The sequence below is a fragment of the Egretta garzetta genome, unplaced genomic scaffold (assembly GCF_000687185.1).
Source record: "Egretta garzetta isolate BGI_Z169 unplaced genomic scaffold, ASM68718v1 scaffold46, whole genome shotgun sequence".
Taxonomy (NCBI): domain Eukaryota; kingdom Metazoa; phylum Chordata; class Aves; order Pelecaniformes; family Ardeidae; genus Egretta; species Egretta garzetta.
Genome location: NW_009260268.1, coordinates 7,785,852 through 7,809,953, shown reverse-complemented (window position 1 = coordinate 7,809,953; position 24,102 = coordinate 7,785,852). Strand labels below are relative to the sequence as shown.

The following is a 24,102-nucleotide window of genomic DNA, read 5'->3' as shown; positions in this document are numbered from 1 at the left end:
TTTGTGCATAAGCGAATTTTTTCCAACTTCCTACTCTTCATTATCCTGCAGTGTCTGTCTTTGTTGTCTATTCATTTAAATCTTAAAACCAGGTATCTCTCGATGAAATTTATTAATATTTTCCTATCAAAACAGCACCTCACAAAGCATTGCAAAGACTCCTGTTCTTTTAAATCCCTCTTGAAGTCTGTTTTGCTGTTAAGGTTCTAAAACCTTGACAGTGGCTAGACAATAAATGTGGCAAAGCAACTGTGGATCATGTGAACCCATGGTCTTCATTGGTCTCTTGTGTTCTATGTGCAGACATACATAAATAAACAAATGAGATCTGCTTTATCTTCCTTGATTTGTAGCTTCCAAATTCTTACCGACAGGAACTCTCGGTTATGTGCTTCTCCAGTACCTCACGCAATTAAATTCTGCTCCTTCACTAGGATTTCTTAGCACTCTGATTACATAAATAACAATGATACCAAAATAATAATTCATTGCACAAAATTCATTAAGAGCATAAATGAAACCAACAATATCATGCTTGTACCCTGGCCAACATAATTTGGTCTATAAATTCTTTATCAGTGTAATATTGGAAGAAGAAATACATGGTTCTGGAGTTTAAAAGGTGTGTTCAATTGGAATTCAATACAGCTACCATGGATTCTTTTACAGGCTTTTGTTTAAGGCCTTGAATGTAATTTCTTGTGTCTTAACCTTTATAGCACATATGTATACTGTTCAACCATATGCTCTGGGTATGGCAGAAGCTTGCATCCTTTATGCTTAGACCATCTCACCCATTTTCCAGATATGCTTTCTTCCCTCTGTTGTTGTTGATCCTTTTAGGAGATCTTCTGGATCTCCTCTTCCTAGAAGAAGAGATTCCATGGTTTTCTGAATCTTTTACATTCTCTGTGCTCCAGTTACAATTCTGGTGGCCTGATCTGCTGGCAGCAAGTCAGTAGTCCTTTCTTCTCATTAGTTTCCATGGGAAAAGTGGGTACTTTCATGTCAGTGAGTGGTGGAAAAGGGGAAAAGAGAAAAAGGAGCTGTTAAAGGTAGTATGGCCTATGAGGAAAGATCAGCAGGTAATGGAACTTGCTCTAAGTGGCTTCTACAGTTGATTCAGGAACTGAATTCTCTCCAGCACAACTTTCCTTTTAAAACCTGCAGCCTCTGTGAAAGCATTGCCTTGCCTCTGGAATACAGCTTTTTGCATTACTCTTTTTAAAATATACCCTTTCCTAAAATTTCTTGTGTTAAAATTTGCAGTTTTAATTATCTGAACACGGCTTTATTTGAATCTTGTTACTTCTGCCTGTCGGTCTGTTTAAATGCTGTTTAGAAGTAGCAGGAGAGTAAATTTTTCTCCTGTGTTAACTGTATTTTTTTCAAGAGGAAACTGTTACGTGCCTCCAACAGGGTATTTGTTTTTGTATAAATATGATGTTTTATTTTAGCGTTACAGATTCTAGTAATTTATCCTGAAGACAACTGTATATGCGAAGTGACTTAGTCACACTACAGATTACTTCTCCCCACCCCCTTTTACAAAGAACTGGTAAAAACCCATCTGGCCCCCAAGCCCTGCCTGTTCTGTTTTATGGAAACTTTAAATACTGGCATTTCTGTACTCTTATGTGTCTTTTGAACCATATGTTTGCATAGTTTTTGGCAAAGCGGTATTTTTTCAGAAAAGTATTAAGCATCTCTTCCCACCTTGTACCACAAACCACTAAATTACTGGATATTTGGCCAAACCCAGTCAGCCAAGCTAACAACGTGTCAGTTCAGTTAGGCAATCGGATGATTTCAGTCAAGTCAGAATGCTATTTGGATTGTGTATATAAAGCAACATATTTGTATGGTGGATTAATATTCATCCAGTTTCAGTCCTGCGTATGTAACTCCAGGTGTATATATAGTGCAGAATATTTAACTACATTTTTAAAATTTTTATATTTATTGTGTCCTATATACATTTCATAATTTTACGCATTTTATAAATGTTTTCATTATTAGAATTATACTGTTTTGCAGAGTAAATTCAATTCAGTTGAACTACATTCTTGGAGTGGGAGATAAGTACTTATGTACCAGGAAAGTAAATTGTAAAGTAATGCCTCATGTACTTATTTTTAAATGTGATTCAGACCTAAAAGTTTATAGCAAATCATGTGGTGTTCTTGTAAAAGGAAAGGTTTCTGTCAAATGGAGATAAAGTGTATTCTCTGTCTTTGTGTCTGTAGGGATTAGGACAGTAATTGCATCTAATTTCTGGTGATGCTTTCTCCTCCCTGTGGTCACTGATGTATTATTTCACTGAAAATATGTGGGTAGGAGTTGAAGTGTCTGCAGTGGATTTCTTAAATCTGAATGTAATTCCTGTTACTTTACATTTCATCTCTAGGCTTGTCGGAATGAGAGGTTTTTTCCATAATTGTTTTCTTCTAAATATAAAGGGGGAAAAAATTAATTGTGTAAGTTGAGAATCTTATTTAGCTATGTGCACATACACAATGCTAATACTAATCTTTCTTCTCCTCCCCCCAAGGGGGAAGGAAATTTTTTCAAAATGAATAGTACATTTCTGTGGGAAATGTGGGGTTTTGTGTCTAGTTCATGAAAAATGAAACCCTGACTCCCTTGAACAACATGGAGTGTAAATTGTGCTAGACTAAAATTGGAACGAGGTGGTAAGTGGTATATACTTTTTCTCCGACATCTTTTTAAGACTGTAAGAAGTTTCAATGATTAAAACATCCCTAACTTACTATATTTAAAGTGGTGCAACCAGTGTGAATGTTCCTGATAGGCATTTTTCCTTGTAATGAGGTAATTTATGTTCAATGTATATTCACCATTTTTTTTTTTTGTTAAACATATTGATGTGCTTTGCATTTATTTATCAGATCTTATAATTTTTTTTAGGCCTCTGCCCTCTTCCTCTCAATGGCACTTATTGTTAATCTATGAAAAGTACCACCCTCTTGTGCCCTAAAGTAGAGTAAGCTTATAAAAGATATTTTCCTCACTTGATCTTTGACTAGTTAGTTAACTCACCTCTTAAGTCATATTTGTAAATGAATTTGTAATGTTAAATTGACAAACAAATAGATCAGAACTGTTCTGTGCTTTTTGGTCAGTTACTTCTTCAGTTTTCTTGGGTTTTCCTTCCAATAGGAAGATATGACTGCTAGCTATTGTGCTATTGTAAAAAATAATAATGGCAATGTATCCTGGCTTTGAACTGAAGTGATTTGTTTTCACTTTCTGTCTGGATCTGTTGGGTAGCTAACTTTGCTAGTTCATTATCATGGCAAATGGTGTAGCATTTGTGAGGGAACCAGGGAAGTGGCTGTCTTAGGGTTACATGGGAGAAACTGCAGTACTGAAGACCTTCATAGTCATAAAGACAAACCATTTGCAGGGAAACTGTTTCTGCAGATTCCTCAGGCTGTACAGTAAGGTTTCTGAGGTGGATTTTTGTTTTCCCCATGGTGATTTTAAAAACTAGGTTGAATGGGAGTTGAAAGTGGGGTACTGGAAGGTGGCATGGCTAACTACTGTGCTAATATTGACCTTAAAGAATGCAGGTTTTAAAACTAGAATATTTAAATGTGAAATAATAAGTTGAATTGGCTGTAGTGCGTCTTTTCAGCTAGCTGCAAACCAAGACAAGAAGCTTCATAAATTTTATTCACATATGAATGGATGTGTTCTTTAAAGATAATGCAGCCTTTGACTTCAGTAATTTTTCAGTGTTTATCCTTCATGGAGTTATTTTAAATACAGAGATAGCGTTTTCTACCTCAGGATGCCCCTGCGATGTGAGTGGTGAGGGCCAGGAGAATATATACTAGGATATATAATATGTTTGCTCAGTTCCTGCAATGTTTTGTAGGAGACTATTATTGGATATGGACTAGGCTGACTTTTGTCCTGAGCTGGTACAGCCTCTTCTATGTCCTATGGCAATGGACTTGGGATATACAGAGGACTTCAGTATATATCTGAATGCCTTTAAGTAATCAGGAACAGTGATGTCTCTTCAGCTGAAAAAAAACCTGGGGAAAGTGCTTTGCAGACTTACTGTTCTAATGGCTTTGAAAGCAAAACTCTAGGATAGGTCTGTGGAACATCAAATTTTATACTCATGCTTACTTTCTCCTTTTATATTTTTCATTATTCTACGTCAATAAACTCCTTAAAATCAACCACAAAAACCAAGCTGCCAAATATTTTTTTTTCTTTCCCTTTCTTTTTTATCTTTAAACACCCTACACTCCAAAAGCACAAGTATTTTTTCTGTTTTCCTAAACTGTAGATGCAGAATAACCAGCCGTCTGTACCTGGTCTATTCCAGAATTGAAGTTTAATATTTCTTGACTTGTTTAGGTCTTGAAATTGGTATTTTCCTCTTTAGCAAAAGAATAATATTGTATTTTTTGTGGAAAATTTGCAGTTATTTTTAACCCTAACAACTCCAGATTTAGCAGATGTAAGAGCTATCATTTTTGTGTAGTGACAATAGTAATGATACTTTATGTAATGTTTCTTTTTTTTCTACCATGTTTGTACCTAACAGGTTTAATCCTATGGGTACTTGGGTTTATGGGTAGAACATGAAAAACACCTGGAATTTTAAGAAGAAATGAAAACTTGTATCTGTGGTATGTAGTTAGAAGATGTTTCAACGTCTTTGGTAATAATAATAACTTTTTCCACTCTAAAGATTGGTAACTATTTTGCCTGCAATTTTTTTATTATAACCTTTGAAATTCTTAGTTGTACATAGGCTAGTTTGTGCATAGTTAGATATCTTATTTCAGAAAGTACCTAATGGGCTTGTCATGAGAAAGTGGTTATTGCTTATCACCACTGCATCTTTCCTTTGCCATTAGTCTTCTAATTCACTTATTATTCAGTTGCTGTGAAGAAGCAGATTAGAAAGTCAATTCTGTTTTTTAGTTTCCCAGTGTGCTAATCAGCAAGGCAACCTTTCTCACTTATAATGAAGGTGCCAATAAGGAACAGGTCTTTGAGAAGAATCTTCTTGGTAATACCAAAAAATAAATCCATGACATCTGCCTATGGGGTCTTGGTTTCTTTGCTTTGTTTTGTATTTTTTTAAGTTTTGGGAGATGTAGTAGCCAGAGTGCTCATATGCAGAGTGTTTTTCAACTAGATGCTTTATGTGGCCTCTAGATCAACTTAACTGGTCTTTCTATGCTTGTCTGGAGCAACTTATTCATAAGAACTCTGATGATTTGTTGATTTAGTTAAAGGTCACTTGGCTTCCTCTAAAATTCTTTTATGTTATATATGCTCATTTTAACTGTCTACTATATAAAGTGAGGCAAAGTACTGTTATATTCCTTGATGGAGCCATTTGAAAAAAAATAAATAATTTTTTCACTCATTATTCTTAAGAGGATTCTGTCAAAATTATTTCAGTATGTTTGATTGAGGTCTCATTGCATCACTGTTCAAGCAGTTGTATTTCTGATTACCAAACAGTGCTTAAGTGCCCTTATAACAATTTAATTTCTGCCCTTTCATTCCTCTTCATTGCAGTGTGTTTTCACTCATTTATGGAACCAAAGCATCTCTGATTGGTATTGTATTACCTATGCATTTTAAATTTTAAATGGTTGTTGAATTAATTTGTTCTTGGCATTCTTTCTTTTAACAGGACATGCTCCTGGCCCTTCCCAGTCTTCTTTTATAATCTTAATTCACTTTAAAGTCTTGATGCTTTTCCCATAGCTAGCAGTTCATAAGCTTTTTTTAAATAAAACTTGTTTTCATTGTGGCAGTGTAGTCATCTATTCTGTACTTTCAGTGATTGAAACTACAGCATCTGTATTTTAACCTGGTGCTTGAAATAACTCAGAAAATTGAAGCAGAGGAAGAAAGTTCTTTTTTAACATTACCCGTAGTTTGGTTGTCTGGCTTGATTGCTGTGTAATTCTTCAGTGGTAGCACAGTACTTGAGGGCAACCTGCTCTGATACGTACAAAACTATTTAGTGTATGAGCAACCTGGTCCTGGATTACCAGGTTCTTATGGCTTTTTTTGTTATGCTTTTTTTTTTTTTTTTTTTTTTTTTTTAAAATAAATCTCTTCCATTGAAGATATTCAGCTGAACAAAATAATTTACAATAAACTTGACAGGGTGTCGTGGCTTAACCCAGCTGGCAACTAAGCACCACGCAGCTGCTCGCTCACTCTCCCCCTCCCTCAGTGGGATGGGGGAGAGAATCGGAAAAAAAAAGTAAGACCTGTGGGTTTACATAGAGACAGTTTAATAAGAAAGAGGAATAACAATAGTAATAATAATAATGGTAAGAGAATATACAGAATATATAAAACAAGTGATGCACGATGCAATTGCTCACCACCTGCTGATTGATGCCCAGCCTGTCCGGAGCTGCCATCACTCTCCCCGAGCCGCCATCACTCTCCCCCCCCCGCCCCCACCCCGACCGACCGACCAACTCCCCCGAGCATGATGTTGTATGATATGAAATAGCTCTTTGGCCAGTTTGGGTCAGCTGTCCTAGCTGTGCTCCCTCCCAGCTTGTTATGCACCTGGCTGAGCAGGAGAAGCTCAAAAAAGTCCTTGGCCAGTCTAAGCACTACCCAGCAACAACCAAAACATCAGTGTGTTATCAACATTCTTCTAGTACTAAATCCAAAACATGGCACTATGCTAGCTACTAGGAAGAAAATTAACTCTATCCCAGCTGAAACCAGGACACGGGGATCAGTTGGTTATGTGGTACTGTTTGGAGAAATGTTCACCTTACCTTCACAAGTAGTGCAAAAAGGAATATAATTGAAGGGAGACCTCACTTTCATGTATTCAGAGATGCTTTGGACTCTAGCCTTAGAAAACAACAGAAAAATGACATTTGGGGGGAAAAAAAGCAGAAATGGCTGATAGTACTTTCTGTACTATCGAGCCTTTACTTTTAGTAGAGAAATGCCATTTCTTCAAATGATCTAGGTAGTTTAAATAAGGCTGCCTGCTGATTTCAGCAAACAATAAAGAAGTGAAGGAAAAAGAATGGCATCAAAAGTTTAAAATAAATTAAAAAATAAGTACAATGTTAATAATGTGTCAGGGGAGTCAATATTCTTTGTAGGAAGGGAGAGGTACACAAAGTATATAATATTTCTTGAATGGCTTTCAGCAGTTAAATCATAATTCTCACACTGTAAATTCAGTCAGGCTGCTGAAAGCTGTGCAGTGAGTATTACAGCAAGCTGAACTTAATAAGAAAATCTTGGGGGATGTGTGGAAGAATTTTGGAAACTCAGAATGGCAATATAAAGAGCAATTAGTTTAAAAGGCTGTCTTAGCTAAGTTTAGTTTTACCTAAAACTCGGAAATATTTGAAAATGGCAGGCTGAATGACTCTATTAATGTCACACGTACTTTGATAATCTGTAACTGAGAGATATGTTCCTCGATTTAGAAAGAGTTTTTATTGGTGAAATAATAATTGTGCATAGAATTAACTTGTATCTGCTTAAAAATCATAAACTCGGCACTCTAAAAGGTATGGTCATATCCACTTCTCAGGAATCTGAAGGTTCTGAATACTGAAAAAATGTAGTAATTTAGAATTGGGAGGTTGACTATCTTACTATTGAATTGAAATATCTGTACAGAATGGTGTTAGTTTTTAATATTTTTTTCCACCGTTTTAATATTTTGCTGAGGGTTTTTTCCCATCTTTTAATCAAGAACTTCTGCAATATTTTTGCTAGATCACCCTGAAGTGTTTTCCCCTGAGAATAAATGGAACTTTTTTAGCATTTCTGTATAACAAGTACTCTTGGAATCATCCTGGTTGTCCTATATTATGCTCTCCTGAGGCTAATATCCTTTCACTGTAAAGGTGACCTACGCAGAATGTACTTTGAGGTTTAGCTGACGCTTTTGTTGTAGTATCTTTTCTCTAATTCATAATTCATCCTTTTGATATTTCTCATTATGTTTTTAATTATTTCCATGCTTGTTTAAAAAAAAAAAAAAAGTAAAACAGTAGGGTAAAAGTCTATAGTTGTATAAAGCATCTTACCTAGGCCTACTTCTGTAAACTCTTAAACAGTTTAACTTGGGTTTGTTTAACGCAGTACATTAAGGATTCTCTTTGCTGAAGTAAACAGTGTTCTTGTTTACAGTAGTAGAATCCTACTCTAATTAATATTGTTGACTTTACAGACTTTATTTAAATTAGCTGAACTTTATGTTCTTTAAAAAAAATTTATGACATTGTGAAAATTTTGAAAATTATTAATTACAAAAAAGGATGATTTTCCTATATTTTGAAAGAAATTGTAATTTATGGATTGTATGCCATGGAAATTAAGGATCTTTTTAAAATCAACTGGACAAAATACGTCCATGTAAACCATTATGCAAGTTACTTTCTATCTTGTGTTTTCTACAGTGGAAAAAAATATTAATGTTATTACTTTCTTGTATAATGACCAGAAAATGACAGCTCTGTGTAATGGGAAATCAACCAGATTTTTCTTAAATTGCTAATAGAGCAACTTGTGGGCTAAAATAAAAGACCCTTAGTACTTTTAGTTTTGAGTTCATTTATCTACTCAACCTTAAAAGGGCATTTTTAGGCTTAGTACCACAAAATGTAGGCTATTTTGCATAAAGATGAAAATCAGTGTCTGATTCCAAGAGACAAATCCTCAGTCACAGCTAAATGACTTCATGTCAATGGAGCATAATACCAAGTCAGTCATACTGTGCCAGTTTACGTGACTTCTCAATTATTTTCAGGCAATGGCTTTTTGTAAATAAATAAATTATTTGAAAGGGAGAAAAGTATCTTAACAGATTTCTGGTTAGTAATATTTGCATTAACTCATGCTCTTTTTTTTTTTTTTTGAATCCTACTCTAATTAATATTGTTGACTTTACAGACTTTATTTAAATTAGCTGAACTTTATGTTCTTTAAAAAAAATTTATGACATTGTGAAAATTTTGAAAATTATTAATTACAAAAAAGGATGATTTTCCTATATTTTGAAAGAAATTGTAATTTTTGGATTGTATGCCATGGAAATTAAGGATCTTTTTAAAATCAACTGGACAAAATACGTCCATGTAAACCATTATGCAAGTTACTTTCTATCTTGTGTTTTCTACAGTGGAAAAAAATATTAATGTTATTACTTTCTTGTATAATGACCAGAAAATGACAGCTCTGTGTAATGGGAAATCAACCAGATTTTTCTTAAATTGCTAATAGAGCAACTTGTGGGCTAAAATAAAAGACCCTTAGTACTTTTAGTTTTGAGTTCATTTATCTACTCAACCTTAAAAGGGCATTTTTAGGCTTAGTACCACAAAATGTAGGCTATTTTGCATAAAGATGAAAATCAGTGTCTGATTCCAAGAGACAAATCCTCAGTCACAGCTAAATGACTTCATGTCAATGGAGCATAATACCAAGTCAGTCATACTGTGCCAGTTTACGTGACTTCTCAATTATTTTCAGGCAATGGCTTTTTGTAAATAAATAAATTATTTGAAAGGGAGAAAAGTATCTTAACAGATTTCTGGTTAGTAATATTTGCATTAACTCATGCTCTTTTTTTTTTTTTTTAAATTAAAAAATGCCTTTTGAAAGATCATGAAAAACTGCAGAGGAGAGGAGGACAGGGAAAGAAAATTTGCAGTACTGATACAGCCATTCTCAATAGAGGAATTAGTTTATAACCTTATGACTTATAGAACAGATTGTACTGTGCTTCCGGTCCCTCTAGAATTTGATGTAAATGTTGCTAATTTCTGCTGCAGGAAAGTATGTTGCTCGCTGGAATATCTAGATGCTTAATCTTGGAGTTCTCAGTTAGAACTGGGGTTTCTTGTGTTGTGAATCAAGAAATTACCTTTAACAATGTAATTGTTTCTATTCCTGATTATAGACAAGTTCAAACCAGGGAATAAATGTTTTGGATAAAGCTACTGATGCTGCATGTCTTACTTTGAAGAGGAATAAACTTTGATAGAAGTGAAATAGGTTTTAAATTTTTGCCAACTTGCAGAATAACCTAGGAAGTGCTGGAGATAAGAGTGAAGATCTAGACAGACGAAAGAAATTGCTCTTCTTTAGCACCTTCAAGTCCATGAGCCATGTGAGGTCTTGTTTAGAAGGCTTGTGCAGGAAAGTAGTCATCTATCTGCTCCCATTTTAGTGTGTGGGGAATGATAGAAGTACATAAAGTTACCTGAGTATATGCAAGTATTGTTTGTCAAGGTTTATGAATGATAACCCTATTTTTGAGAAGTTGAAGGATACTGATATATTGGTAGTGTAAATTACATTTATATGCAGGCATCAGGTGAACAAGGGGCAACAGAGGAATGTCAATTTAAATAGGCTGTAACAACACTTTGAATGTTAATTCCATTGTCTTTCTGCCATCAATGTAATGGAGGCAGTAATTACATACCTGTGAATGTTTGTTAGACAGTTTTTTAACTATTCTTACAACATACTGCTGAAATGCATTTATTAGCACAGTTAGTTTCTCTATACTATTATTCTTAGTGTAACTACAGACTAAAAAAAAAAGACTGTAAAAACAAATTGGATTTTAAGCTATATACATCAGATTGAGCAACTTCTGAGATACTTTACATGCCTTATCAGTGCAACCTTTTTTTTTTTTTTTTTACAATGAATGCTGTCCTGAAATAATTACCTACAAAGCTAACATTTCTTGGGGTTTGATGCACCTAAGTGAACAAAGCAGAGTCTTCATCAAGGGTTAGCTGGTTTTGGTAAGATACACATAAAAGAAACGTGGAAGTCAAGCCACCTCAATTTTTTTATTTGCAACATCATAATTGAAGAAACACTCAACAAAATCTGTAGTTAATTTACCTCCAGTAGCAAATATAGTATCAAACCATTAATTAGAAACTCCTTGCTTTTTTCTTTCACTACAGAAACTGTGACATTTGAGCTACTGGACTGAATTTGAATTTTTCACCACAAAAGGGGAATGGCTTGATAGTAACAACCAATGCCTCAGCCTTACTAATAGTCAATCATAGAATCATAGAATCATAGAATCATAGAAAAATTAAAAAATGCCTTTTGAAAGATCATGAAAAACTGCAGAGGAGAGGAGGACAGGGAAAGAAAATTTGCAGTACTGATACAGCCATTCTCAATAGAGGAATTAGTTTATAACCTTATGACTTATAGAACAGATTGTACTGTGCTTCCGGTCCCTCTAGAATTTGATGTAAATGTTGCTAATTTCTGCTGCAGGAAAGTATGTTGCTCGCTGGAATATCTAGATGCTTAATCTTGGAGTTCTCAGTTAGAACTGGGGTTTCTTGTGTTGTGAATCAAGAAATTACCTTTAACAATGTAATTGTTTCTATTCCTGATTATAGACAAGTTCAAACCAGGGAATAAATGTTTTGGATAAAGCTACTGATGCTGCATGTCTTACTTTGAAGAGGAATAAACTTTGATAGAAGTGAAATAGGTTTTAAATTTTTGCCAACTTGCAGAATAACCTAGGAAGTGCTGGAGTTAAGAGTGAAGATCTAGACAGACGAAAGAAATTGCTCTTCTTTAGCACCTTCAAGTCCATGAGCCATGTGAGGTCTTGTTTAGAAGGCTTGTGCAGGAAAGTAGTCATCTATCTGCTCCCATTTTAGTGTGTGGGGAATGATAGAAGTACATAAAGTTACCTGAGTATATGCAAGTATTGTTTGTCAAGGTTTATGAATGATAACCCTATTTTTGAGAAGTTGAAGGATACTGATATATTGGTAGTGTAAATTACATTTATATGCAGGCATCAGGTGAACAAGGGGCAACAGAGGAATGTCAATTTAAATAGGCTGTAACAACACTTTGAATGTTAATTCCATTGTCTTTCTGCCATCAATGTAATGGAGGCAGTAATTACATACCTGTGAATGTTTGTTAGACAGTTTTTTAACTATTCTTACAACATACTGCTGAAATGCATTTATTAGCACAGTTAGTTTCTCTATACTATTATTCTTAGTGTAACTACAGACTAAAAAAAAAAGACTGTAAAAACAAATTGGATTTTAAGCTATATACATCAGATTGAGCAACTTCTGAGATACTTTACATGCCTTATCAGTGCAACCTTTTTTTTTTTTTTTTTACAATGAATGCTGTCCTGAAATAATTACCTACAAAGCTAACATTTCTTGGGGTTTGATGCACCTAAGTGAACAAAGCAGAGTCTTCATCAAGGGTTAGCTGGTTTTGGTAAGATACACATAAAAGAAACGTGGAAGTCAAGCCACCTCAATTTTTTTATTTGCAACATCATAATTGAAGAAACACTCAACAAAATCTGTAGTTAATTTACCTCCAGTAGCAAATATAGTATCAAACCATTAATTAGAAACTCCTTGCTTTTTTCTTTCACTACAGAAACTGTGACATTTGAGCTACTGGACTGAATTTGAATTTTTCACCACAAAAGGGGAATGGCTTGATAGTAACAACCAATGCCTCAGCCTTACTAATAGTCAACAGTAGATTGAGTCCCTGCCTACTTTTTTTTGAGGACTTTTCCTAGTACTGGTATCTTGTCTTACAGATCTTGACCCCACCTTTCTCGAGCTGAGGACTTCCATGTTCACATGTCTAGTAGTGTTCAGGAGACACCCTCTTACATCAGAAAGATGTGAAACCTCTTCTGAAACCTGGAAGAAGCAAATTGGTAGAGCCAGTGTTTCAAATGAAAGGAGGCTGGTTTCAACACTGAAGCATTGAGTAGTATTGCTGAGACTCTGTTCTTTACTTTTTTAAATAGCCTTTTAATGCCTTACGTTACCTGTGTGATGTTGCTCTGACTGAAGGCAAAGTAAATGAAAGGAGGTCTAAAGAAGAAACTTAAATCAAAATACATTTCCAGTAATGTAAACCCATCATAAATATGTTTTTATCAGATTGTCTTTATCATATAACTTTGTGAGAACCAAGGAGAAACTTCCCTTTGCCATACTCCTGCTATTTTGCTATGACATGTGTTTCCTAGATCAACAAATCTGAATCAAGTATTTAAATTGTAAGTTTGTTTTGTTTTGTTTTAAAAATAAGAGGCTTGTCTTGAAAATGTCAGTGCATCTATTGGACAGACGGAGCAGGCAGCATTTAGGAAAATCTGGGTGGTGTTTCGGTTTTGCTTTGTTTTTTCCCCAGAGAGATATGGCTTTATTTGGGCCAAAAGAAATTCAGAAAATCTGGCCAAGAAAGATTAACAGTCAAGTGAGGCAAAATGTGTGTATACAGGGTGGCTGTTATTGTTGTTTATGCTTTGTCTTGTAGAGAGTGAATGTCTTGGGAGAGTGAACAAATAAAGCTGTGTTTTGAGCAGCTAATCTTCTAGTCACAGAGTACAAAAGAGAAGGCTTGTAGATACCAAGCTCTGCTGGGTTAAGAAGCAGAGAGGAGATACGGGGGATCACTGGGAAGCAATCCTTAATGGGGAGTTGCTTCAGATGCAGATGCCAGAAGCTGGGCCTGCCAGCATCTTCTGTTTCATAACTTGTCACAGTTTGTCTACGTTTTTGACAGGTGTCATAGCTGTTTCATCACATCGCTGGAAACTTAGTTCTATAATAGTGAACTTTAACTTTACTCTTTTGCTTTTTTATTGATTCAGTATGGACAACTGCAAATGGAGAAATCTTTTGCTAGCCATAGGGACAAAAGCAGAATTATTTAGAATTGCTGTCCTAAGCAGCTTATTTCAGTGGGGATTGCTCATCTGCTTAACGGGATTGAGGCCAAAATAACGATGACTCTGCCCCTATTCCAGCAGCAAAAATATTTTTCATAGGTGATCTCTTTATGGAGAAATCCCTGTCCTAAATAAAGAAGTACTTTCCTTGTTGCATTAGAAAATTCCCAGATTCCAGATTTTCTCAGTTATGTTTTTAAGGGTTATTTAGTTTTAAAAAAATGCTGTTGTGCCATATATTTTCACTTGTTACAAAATAGTGTAGGAACAGCAAGTAATATTGTAGTTCTGTTTGTTTTACAGATACTAGGATTCATGTTGTATCCACACATAGATCATACATGTTCTTTTGTTCTGCTTGGGGCATCAGCTAATGAAAATAAGTAAATGATACATGGCTGCCTCTTCACCCATTAATTTAAATGCTCTTTATGCTTTTTATCAGTAGATTCTTATCTGTTGACCCTTTTGTAGTTATTTGCACCAGAAAAACTGGAATTTTCTTCCTAAAGGAATAATTTCCCTTCTCAGATTTATGTTGTGGTTTGGGTTTTTTTTTCAGTGTTTCAACTAAAACAGTCCTCTTGAATTGCCAGCATAAAGCTAGTAAATGTTCAGAGGAATTCTGTAAATAAATGGGTTTAAACAAATGTAGGGTCTTTACCTGTATAGACAGTGGAAAGGAGCAGAAAATTTGCAGTCTAGAGAAAAAAAGAGCTAACATCTCTCGTTTGGTGGACACAAGTAACAATTGTTCATGTGTCTCATTCATTTATTACTAGATGTGTTTTGTCTAGTGGCTCCGATTTAGCCATCTTCTCCTATTTCCAGATATTCTCTGGCAGAAAAGTTTCTACAGGGGGTGGAAAGAGGCGTCTTAATACAATTTTTGCAAATGTTTAGAATCCTAATGAGGCTTCACTTTGGTGATAGTTTTATGTATGGTTTGTGTACTTGGATGGTAACTGGTAAAAGAGAAATACTCGAGGACATGTTCAGTTTCAGTACCTTCATGGCAAGAATAATTTGGGATAGATCATCGTCTTTTCTAACAGTGCTTTTCTGGGTATTAACAGATTATTAGTTTTACTGTTATTCCATTAGGGTAGTAAAGAAAATTCTGCCTTTTGTTTCTAAATGTTTTCTGTCAATGAAATGAACAGAAATAAACAGAAAGATTTAATCCAGGCACTGCTAATCCAAGGAAATCTTAAAAATGAATATGCTTCATTTTTATGTTATCTGCTTTATGATTCTTTTTAAAGAAAGGAATTCACATAATAACTTTTCGAAGCAAAACTACCAAAAGCATAGTAAGTCTTTTAGCAGAAGGAAAACTGTAGTATTGATTGATTCATTGGTATTCTCATGATAAACAGAGTTGTAATCTCTCCTTCACATTTATGATTACAAATCTCAGCTAAATTCTGAAAATTAGAATGAAAACCTAAAGGATTTTTTTAAAAGGCTTTATTGGATCAAGTAAGTGTGGCTATCTCTAAATTGTTCATGATTTACACTGATGAAAGCTGCTTTTCGACTCCAAACTTCTAATGACCAGCTGTGCCTTAAAAGGAGCTTCAAGGGACATCTTCTGCTAATTTTTAAGTTGGAAGATCTGAAAGGCAAAATGTAATTTCCTTTAACCTTGTAGCTCACTCTTTCTTTCCTTTCATATATCTATCTCTACTCTTATTTATAGCCCTACTGATTTGTCAAAATATTACTAGATGAGCTATTTTTTCTATTTCATTCTGTTTTTTTTAAAATTCCTAGAAAAGCCACCTTGTCTCCTTGGTCAGTTGTTCCTTCCCAGTATTTGATTTTTTTCCTTGTCTTGCCTGTCTTCATATTCTCTTTTCTCAGAGCATCCCCATTTCAATATGTTTTGTTAAACTATTTTATTCTTCCCTTCCACAGCGGACCTCCATCAGTGTGTATACCCTTTCACAAACTCATGCATATTTTATCAGAGGTCTCACACCTTCCAGTTTTCTGAACTTTGTTTGTCTTGTTCGGTGCTCCTTCTGCACCTTCTGTCTCTGTTTCTGTCTGTCCCCCTCTCTGTCCTTCCCACCTTCTGTGCAAGTCATAATATTCCAGTTTTCTCCACTGCTTTTTTTTTTAGCTCTTATTTGATAAGGCAGTTTCCACAGTGTCCTTGAGCAGGGAACTGATGACTGAAAACAAGATGGATTGTTGCATTGATCCTGATACGCTGTAAGTGTAGCAATACACCTAGAGCATGGTCAGTGCAACCTCACTGAAATTAGGTAATTTAGGAGACTAAAAAGTCTCTGCTGAACATGTGTAACATCAGGCTTACTTGATTAAGAAAAAATCTAAATAGATTTTTCATAGGAATAGTTAGTTGAATGTATTTAACTTGAGGGCTGTCTTCTAATATGTCTCATTGCCGGCTTTTAAAAAATTCATGTGGTGGAATGCTTTCATGCAAAAGAAAAGACACACACACGCAATTTTTTTTTTTTTCTTATACACTTACAGTTCAGCCAAAATATTGTGGGGATCACAATCTTGAAAGCGAATGCTTTCATGCAAAAGAAAAGACACACACACAATTTTTTTTTTTTTTCTTATAGACTTACAGTTCAGCCAAAATATTGTGAGGATCACAATCTTGAAAGAACTAAAAACGTTGATCTCATAACAGAATGTGCCTAGATGGCTTTATAAGACAGTACATTCCTGTCTGTAGCAGAATATAAAAATTATATTAAGTTCAATATGATACATACTGGCAAGGAAATTCTGAACATAATAACTATTCATCTCTCTTTGTAGCTACATTTTTCTTTCATCTTAATATTTGAGTGACTGACAATATCCTGCTGTAATTTTTACTAAATAGAGTAAGTATAACATAATGTTGCATTTTCTAAAGTGTCCAGTTTTTAATGAAAATTAAGATTGCTGTACTGGTATCTTGTCTTTAGTCAGTCTCCTTTGCCTTTGGTAGCAACCTGTTTGATTTCATTTTGCGTATCCTTTCTGTTTAAGACCACTTCGAGTTATTTTTTTAAAGACTTAAAATCTGCTTGTCTACATAGAAGAATAAATTGTGCTGTAAGCTATAAGAGGTGCCCCTAACCTCCTGCTTGCATCCACAGTAGCTCTGAGGATGCAAAGGCAGAATACAGGTACAAAGTGCTTGAAGTTTAAGCTTAAGCATTCCTCATCCATGTCCTCAATTACAGAATCTTTTGGCTGAGAAGGTAGAACAGCTGATGGAGTGGAGCTCAAGGCGCTCTGTCATCCGCATGAATGGAGACAAATTCCGAAGATTTGTGAAGGCTCCACCTCGTAACTACTCTGTGATAGTGATGTTCACTGCTCTCCAGCCGCAGCGGCAGTGCTCTGTTTGCAGGTAATTTATACCTTAGTGATCTTTTTCATCTTCTTCACCACAGTTTTCAAGTGAATGTTTTAATCGATGTGCAGTACAGTGAGTAGGATGCTTCTTTGCATGGGATAGATGCTTACTATTTAATGGGTTCATGTGTCAGTTACAGCATCTTTTCAACTGCCTTTTAATCTATATGTCAAATACAGATTATATGTTAATAAAACTCCTAATTTGGAGTTTTATTAAATTACAGTTGAATAAAATGTACACAACTGAGGAAGACTTTCTCTTTAAGAAATATGCTTTGCTTTATTATCAGTTGACCACGATCTTTCCAAAGACGTTTTGTGACAGAAGTGATTCATTACCATTTAATAATATGACACTTCACTGATTTCTGTCCAAGGCTCTGATGCAGATATGAGTTACCGTGTGATTTTACCACTTTGGACAGTTCTTGCATGCAAGCACCTTTTTCCACAAGGACATGCTCATTGTGGAGTACTGTACTTTGATATATTCTGGTGGCTCCTTTTAGAATACCTATTAGAGTGGCTCTGGTATTCTTCTAAGTTGAAGATCTTTCTGTGCAAGTTCCTAGTTCAATAAGTTAATCCAAAAATGACTAATGGTAGACATGGAAATAGGACCTACGGACTGAAAGGTATTCATGCACTTAATTATTTTACTAAATCAGAAACTGAGCTAATAAAACCTTCTTCAGCCAAAATATGCATTAGAAGTTATTGTGTTCAGTAATAGATGGGATTATTGTGCAGGGAGTTTTAAACAATATTTAAACAGGCAGCAAAATACTCCATAGAACTATGACATACATGAGCTGTATATGAAGAAACATTATTTCTTGATTTTAAATAGTTGCACTTTAAACAATACACAAAGTTGGTAAATGTAGCAATTTGTTAGATTTCTTAGGTGTTGGAATGTGACATTTACAATAGAAACTAACTTGTGTACCTGTAGACATATGGGGTTTATTAGTTTTTTTTAATAGATAATTTTTTGTCATTCAAGTCAGCTGGTCAGTTTTTAGGGAGAGTATATAGATTGCATTACCATGAGTTCATCTGAACTGTGAAGGTGAAGGAATACGTACAGAAGCTTTGCAACATTCTTAAGTCAAAGGAATTTTTTCTTTAAAACTTCCAGTACTTGGTTGCTGTTATTTCTTCTTTGTGTTGCCAGAGTTCAACATTAGGAGATAGGAGTTGAAAGTTTGCAGTATTGCTTTAAATCATTCCTTATTTTCCCACCCAGTAGGTAAAGCTACAGGAGATGCACTAAGTTCAGCTTTATAAGGGTCAGTGTATTCATCATAGTTAATGGCCATAGCAAATTCTTTCCCTTTGTTATGTACAGCTCTTTTGTAGGGCATGTGAAAACAACATAAATATAACTATTATTAAGGAAGTTAATTTTGCTTACAACTGTATATTGTTTACTGTTCTGAAGAAGAGCTTATAAACTTCATCCTGTAATATGCCAGGCTAGCCATTTATGTACAGAAGCAACTGAAAATCTTTAAGCATAAAATGAAGGAAAAAAATCAACATACTGCTTTCAGTTGGGTTTGTTTAAATAAATGTGAAGTTGAGATCCACTTTTGCATGTGAAATAAAAGGAATTTAATGAGATTGATCGTACTGCACATAAAACCATTATCAAGAAAATCGACGTTTTCAAGTCAATGGCTAATTAATGGACAGGAGCACTGAAAGGATATACAGAACTGAAATGCATGCATTACTTTATTGTTAGCTGTTCACTAGTCACTTTGCCTGAAGGAAAAATAGATTTTTAACTTAATCTGTAATGTTCTGTGAGGATGCCTTTGTCCAAGATTTAAGTTAACTGTTACTCATCAAAATATTTTCAGAACAATTGCATGCCACAAAAATCAATGTCATATTTCAAATACAAAAAAGCATCTAGACTGAAATACTTGACTTTGAATAACTTTGTCACAAGAATTAGTACTTCTGTTTTCCCCTAAAAATTAAGCCTGGTTTAGTTTATGCAGCACAGATTACCTAAAAAACCAAAGATCTTGTCTTTTCTCTTTGGTGGCTAGATTTGACATTTCAGTATTTTATCACTTCTAAATGTCCAATTTATAAAAAAGAGGAAGGCAGTATTTTCAAAAGGGAAAAAAAAATATGTTTGTGTACTGCTGTTGCATAGAGCTACATCAAATGCTAAGCATAAAACCCACAGCATTGTACAAAAAGAGATAAATAACAGGACAGGGAGCGATAGTAGGAAATGTGGTCCTCTTCTGGACTAGAGCAGTGAAAGCTGATCATCATTAGAGCAGGCCTTTGCAGATATGCACAACTGAGGCCAGAAGACATCATGTGTGTCCTATCTTGTTAAAATAAGCTATATACTTTGTGTATGTGATTTTGCATTCGGTTATATTTAGAATGTTTGATGTTAAAATGAGCCCCTGCTTACAGTAAAATCAGTATGACTTTTCTGGCAGGTGTTTGAATGATTGCGCCACTGAAGATGGAGAGGTAGGTTCTTGTGTTCAGAAAGTTAGCATCACTTTTGGCACTTTTCAAAGTGAATGCAAAGTCAGTTTGGTGATCCAAGTTCTCAACCAGGTTAAGGACTATTGTGCCTTTCCATTGCTACCATGCCTTAAGGTGCATAATACTTAAACAAAAGTCTTACCTATCTATATCGCATGGATACCTACATGTGGAAAGCTGACCAAATTTGTCTCAGAAAATCCAAGGCTTTTCTGTGCACAGCAAGGAGGACATTATAACATCAATCATGAAAATCACTTACCAGTTAATGATTTGTCAAAGTAGATGGAAGTAATAGCAACTTGCTCTTACAATGCCACATACAAAGAAGTCCCTGGGACTCCAGATATTTAGATGAAACTTTTGTATGCAAAAAAAATATCCATTCAGTCAAAGGAGCTGATCTTTTTTCATTAAAACCAAAGCATATTGTATGTTAACAAAAATTACTTAACATAAGATTTTTTTTTTTTCCAATGGGATGAGAAAGGTTTCTTTATCATTGCAGGAGATGAATACATAATCTTATGTATCATCTTGAGAAGGAGCAGTTGGAAATTTTTTTTTTAATGTTTTGCTAATCTTTTGAAGTTTACCTGTTCATCCAATGCTAGGCTTGTTTGTTCCTGATATGTTATATTGTTGTATTAAATGCTTTTCCTTAATTTTGCTTGATTTGCTTCTAATTTTTTACATTATTCCTTTTGAATATATACTTTTAAAAGTTAGAAATCATATGTCTGCATTACTGATTGGAATTTAATCTGTGCCGAGAACAAATTAGGTTGATTTATAGGTGTTTCTAAAAGACAACTAACAGTTTGTTGTCTTTGAGACAGAGACTAGTTCTGTGTTTATCTTAATGAAATATTTTCACAAACTGTGGACTGGAAAATAGGCTATCTGAATCAATCCAGTCCTAACACATGAAGTCTTGTGTAAACCAGCAGCTCTGTGTAGATGTTAGCAGTGCCTCTAGTCATGCCTTTAGAGTGTTTTTCAAGGAAATTCTTGTCTTTATCCTAAAGCAGAATTTGGAGTACAACATTTCCATCTAGCTTTGTGAACAAGCAAGTCTCAATTTTCTGGTCCAAAGTACTATTGAAAGCCATCTGATACCTTCACAACTATGTGAGTGGTAGCATAAATATCAGTTTTCCTGTTGTTTAGGTTCAATATGACATAGCTGGTATTGAGAGATGAATTAAACATAACAGATTAGATATCCTATGTGAAGTAATTGATGGGGGTGGGATGTGTTTCTAACAGTCGAAGAAGTGGGTTTTTTTCTGTGCACGTTTGAAAACGTGATTACACAGTTTTGGTCCAGGGAAATGAAACTTGGTTAGTCTTGATTGACTTCATATTTTATTAATATTCTTAGTGTATATACTCTGCAACAGCACATTGGAAGCAGATACTAAAGGGCTCTGATGCACTGTGAGGATGGATCAGTTTGGATTTTTTTGGTTTGGATGAACAGTCAGAAATAATCTAACTCTAAACAGAGACTCCTCAGGATATAAGACCAGCTTCCCTTTTTCCTTTGTGCATAGGCATTCACTCAGTTTCTCTGTTACCCACATCAGTCACACTACTGAAAAAAGATTACTTATGTATGTAAGAAGGAGAACAAAAGAACAGTCACTCTGACAACAGCATCTTCACAGAGAGGAAGACACTGTTTCTCAGCCTGTACTTCGTATTGCATCCAGGCAAACAGTAACTACTAGCCTGACTTGAATGCATTCTTGTGGCTAAATTCTATTCCAGTTTCCCTGCTCTTTGTCTTCTTGCCTCTTGCAACATGTTCCCCCATTTTATTATCACTACTTTTTCCCAAAGGGATCAGCACCATTTTACTAACCAGACTTCAATGACCCTCCCTGCTCCACTTGATTGATTATTAGTGCTTTGATTTTCAGCTGCACATGGGCTTTAAGCTCTAGCCTGCTGAAACCATCGCTGTGCTGACTATTCCTCTGCATCTTTCATTGTTATGATTAACTCTCTTTTTTTGGTTTGTTGCTCTATCATCTAATCAGTCAATAAGCAAATTATATGAGGTCTTTAATTTTACTTTCTAAGCCCTGCTTCTCTCATCTCACTGGCAGAAGCAACCATCTCTGCTTTGCATACAGGTGCATATCAGATGTCTAGTGTGTTATCAAACAGTTTTCGTTTTCCTCTGGTTCATGTTTCAAATTCGTTGCTGGGATATTTTCATTTAGAAAGCGACGTCTGGGTCAGAGAAATGAAATTGATCGCTTTGAGGTTTTTTTTTCCCCAACAGCTGAAGCCCATCAGCAAAAAGATGCATGTTTTCTTTTGTTGTTTTTCTTCCTTGGTGTAGTGTTCCTTGAAAAGATCAGAACAGTGTCAGAGGCTAAAAATACTGAGTTTCAGTGAATAGGGTCTATACCTTGATCTGTGCCACGAGTTCATTGTGTGATAATGGTTCAAACATGAAAATTAGACCTGTACATCTCTCTCTGAATTTCAGGCTACCTGAAACAAATGCATTGTGTTTTGCATATTTTCCACTGTGCTTGTTTATACCTATGAATTCCCAAATGTTTCTTTTAAAGATGTAACTGAGCCTATTTTGAATCATTGCAAATCAAGATTAAAGCCTAGAATTGGCATCATAAATGATCAGGAGAAGAATGGGGAAAGACAACAGGAAGACTATAGTAATGGCAGGTGACCACTTGTGGAGACAAACTTGTAAACTGCACAAACTGAAAATTATGTTGTTTCAGTCCTGGATGTACTAATATTTTACTGTGGAAGTAAAAACTTGCTTCCAGATTCTTGGAAAACACAGTTTTGCAAAGAGAGTATTTATGAAGAAGCAGCTAGAAATGACTGGTAATACAGTTTGAGTAGCCAGTAATTTTCTTCACCCCCACGTTGACCAGACTATTGCATTTTTGAGTGTCAAAAGTTTCATTGTTTTGAAAGGAGCACTGATTACTCCCATTAGCTGAAGTTATGTGTGTGTCTATAAATACATGTGTGTGTAAATGTACATATAAAGTATATACATAAAATCGTATATGTAGGATTTGAGTGAGATGGGTAAATTTTGCAGGTGTGGCATATGTTTTCTAAAGAATTCTTTTGTTCATTTGAGTGACAAGGCTGAATTCTGTCAGAAATTACTAATGGCATCTGTTGGAAGAGGCTTGTAGTTACTGCAGAAAGCCTGCTGCAGAAGGAGCTCAAAGTCAACTGCTTAAGCTATTCCTTCTGTATTTCTTACAGGATTATATAAAAGGTAAGTTATAATTCGACATGCAGTTTTTGTATTTTTAAGTTTTGAGCTTAGTGTAGTATGTGTTTCATAAAGGTCTCCAAATGTAGCTGCCTTCTGCTGTTGACTCACAAAGTGCAGAAGGAAATGACAAAATACATGAGAGAAGAGATTCCACATAATTTTATTAATATCTACACTATCAATGAGACCTCCAAGAGGAGGATTTTAATCTAGACAAGAGAAGTTTCCCTTTTCAAGAAGATACCTCAGAAAACTGTTTTCAAGTAGCTGATCAAAGAATAGGTCAACAGCAAAAAGAATTCTGACAGTCAAGGAGGTCTCTCAGAAAGAAGAAACAGGATCCTCTGCCTTTTAGTTTTTTGCTGGTTGATCAAGAGCAGGTAGTGAGAAAATCATTGCCAGGTCTCTTAACTGTACTGAGAGGGAATTATCTCTTGAACTTTTGTTCAAAGAAGGAACAGGGAATGTGGAAGGAGCTGTTGAAAATTCTGCAATTGCTTTTCCAGTGCACTTCAGGACCTTGATAGAAGTATTGATGAGTCCTGTCTAACAGGGCAGTAGTTTTATACTTGGGTCGTAAGAGACTCCTTATCCTTCTTCCTGTGGTCAAAATATTTTTTTTTTTTTTCACTTTGCAACTTCTACAATATATGATCTAATAGCTTCTTTTAATCTGCAGAATACTAGAAATTTCATGGGATGCTGTAAATAGAATAGCATGGATTTTAGCTTGCTTTCTCCTATTATTGATATCTAGATGTCATAAACAGTGTCATTTTCAACTAGCGTCTATACTCTCTTAATTTTGTCACGTGTGGTGAATTTTCTGGACACATTTGTAGGTTCTTCAGTGCTTTTCGTCGTGACATTGTGAGTCACTCTAAAGAAAAATAAAAACAAATAAGCATTCTGAATTTATTATCTTCTCCATACTGAGAAGTCAAAACATGCACTTAGCCCCTTCTTTTCACTTTGGGGAAAACCATTCCAAATAAAAAACAAAAGTTGTTTTGGAGGTAAATTGCAGCATTGATCACAGTTTACTTTAAACAGATGGATAGGAATGGGTAGGTGACCTGGTAGTGCACTCTTTGCCAATTGTACATTTGTA

The 24,102-nt window shown here is 35.1% G+C and overlaps 1 protein-coding gene across 1 annotated transcript in view; it reads left to right on the top strand.

Annotated features, from left to right (window-relative positions):
• The window catches only part of TUSC3 (tumor suppressor candidate 3), a 99,450-nt gene that overhangs the window by 2,571 nt on the left and 72,777 nt on the right, over positions 1-24,102 (top strand). Inside the window, exon 2 of the mRNA XM_035897732.1 lies at positions 17,008-17,177. Within this exon, the coding sequence (XP_035753625.1) occupies positions 17,008-17,177 (170 nt within the window). The remainder of the gene's footprint in view (positions 1-17,007; positions 17,178-24,102) is intronic.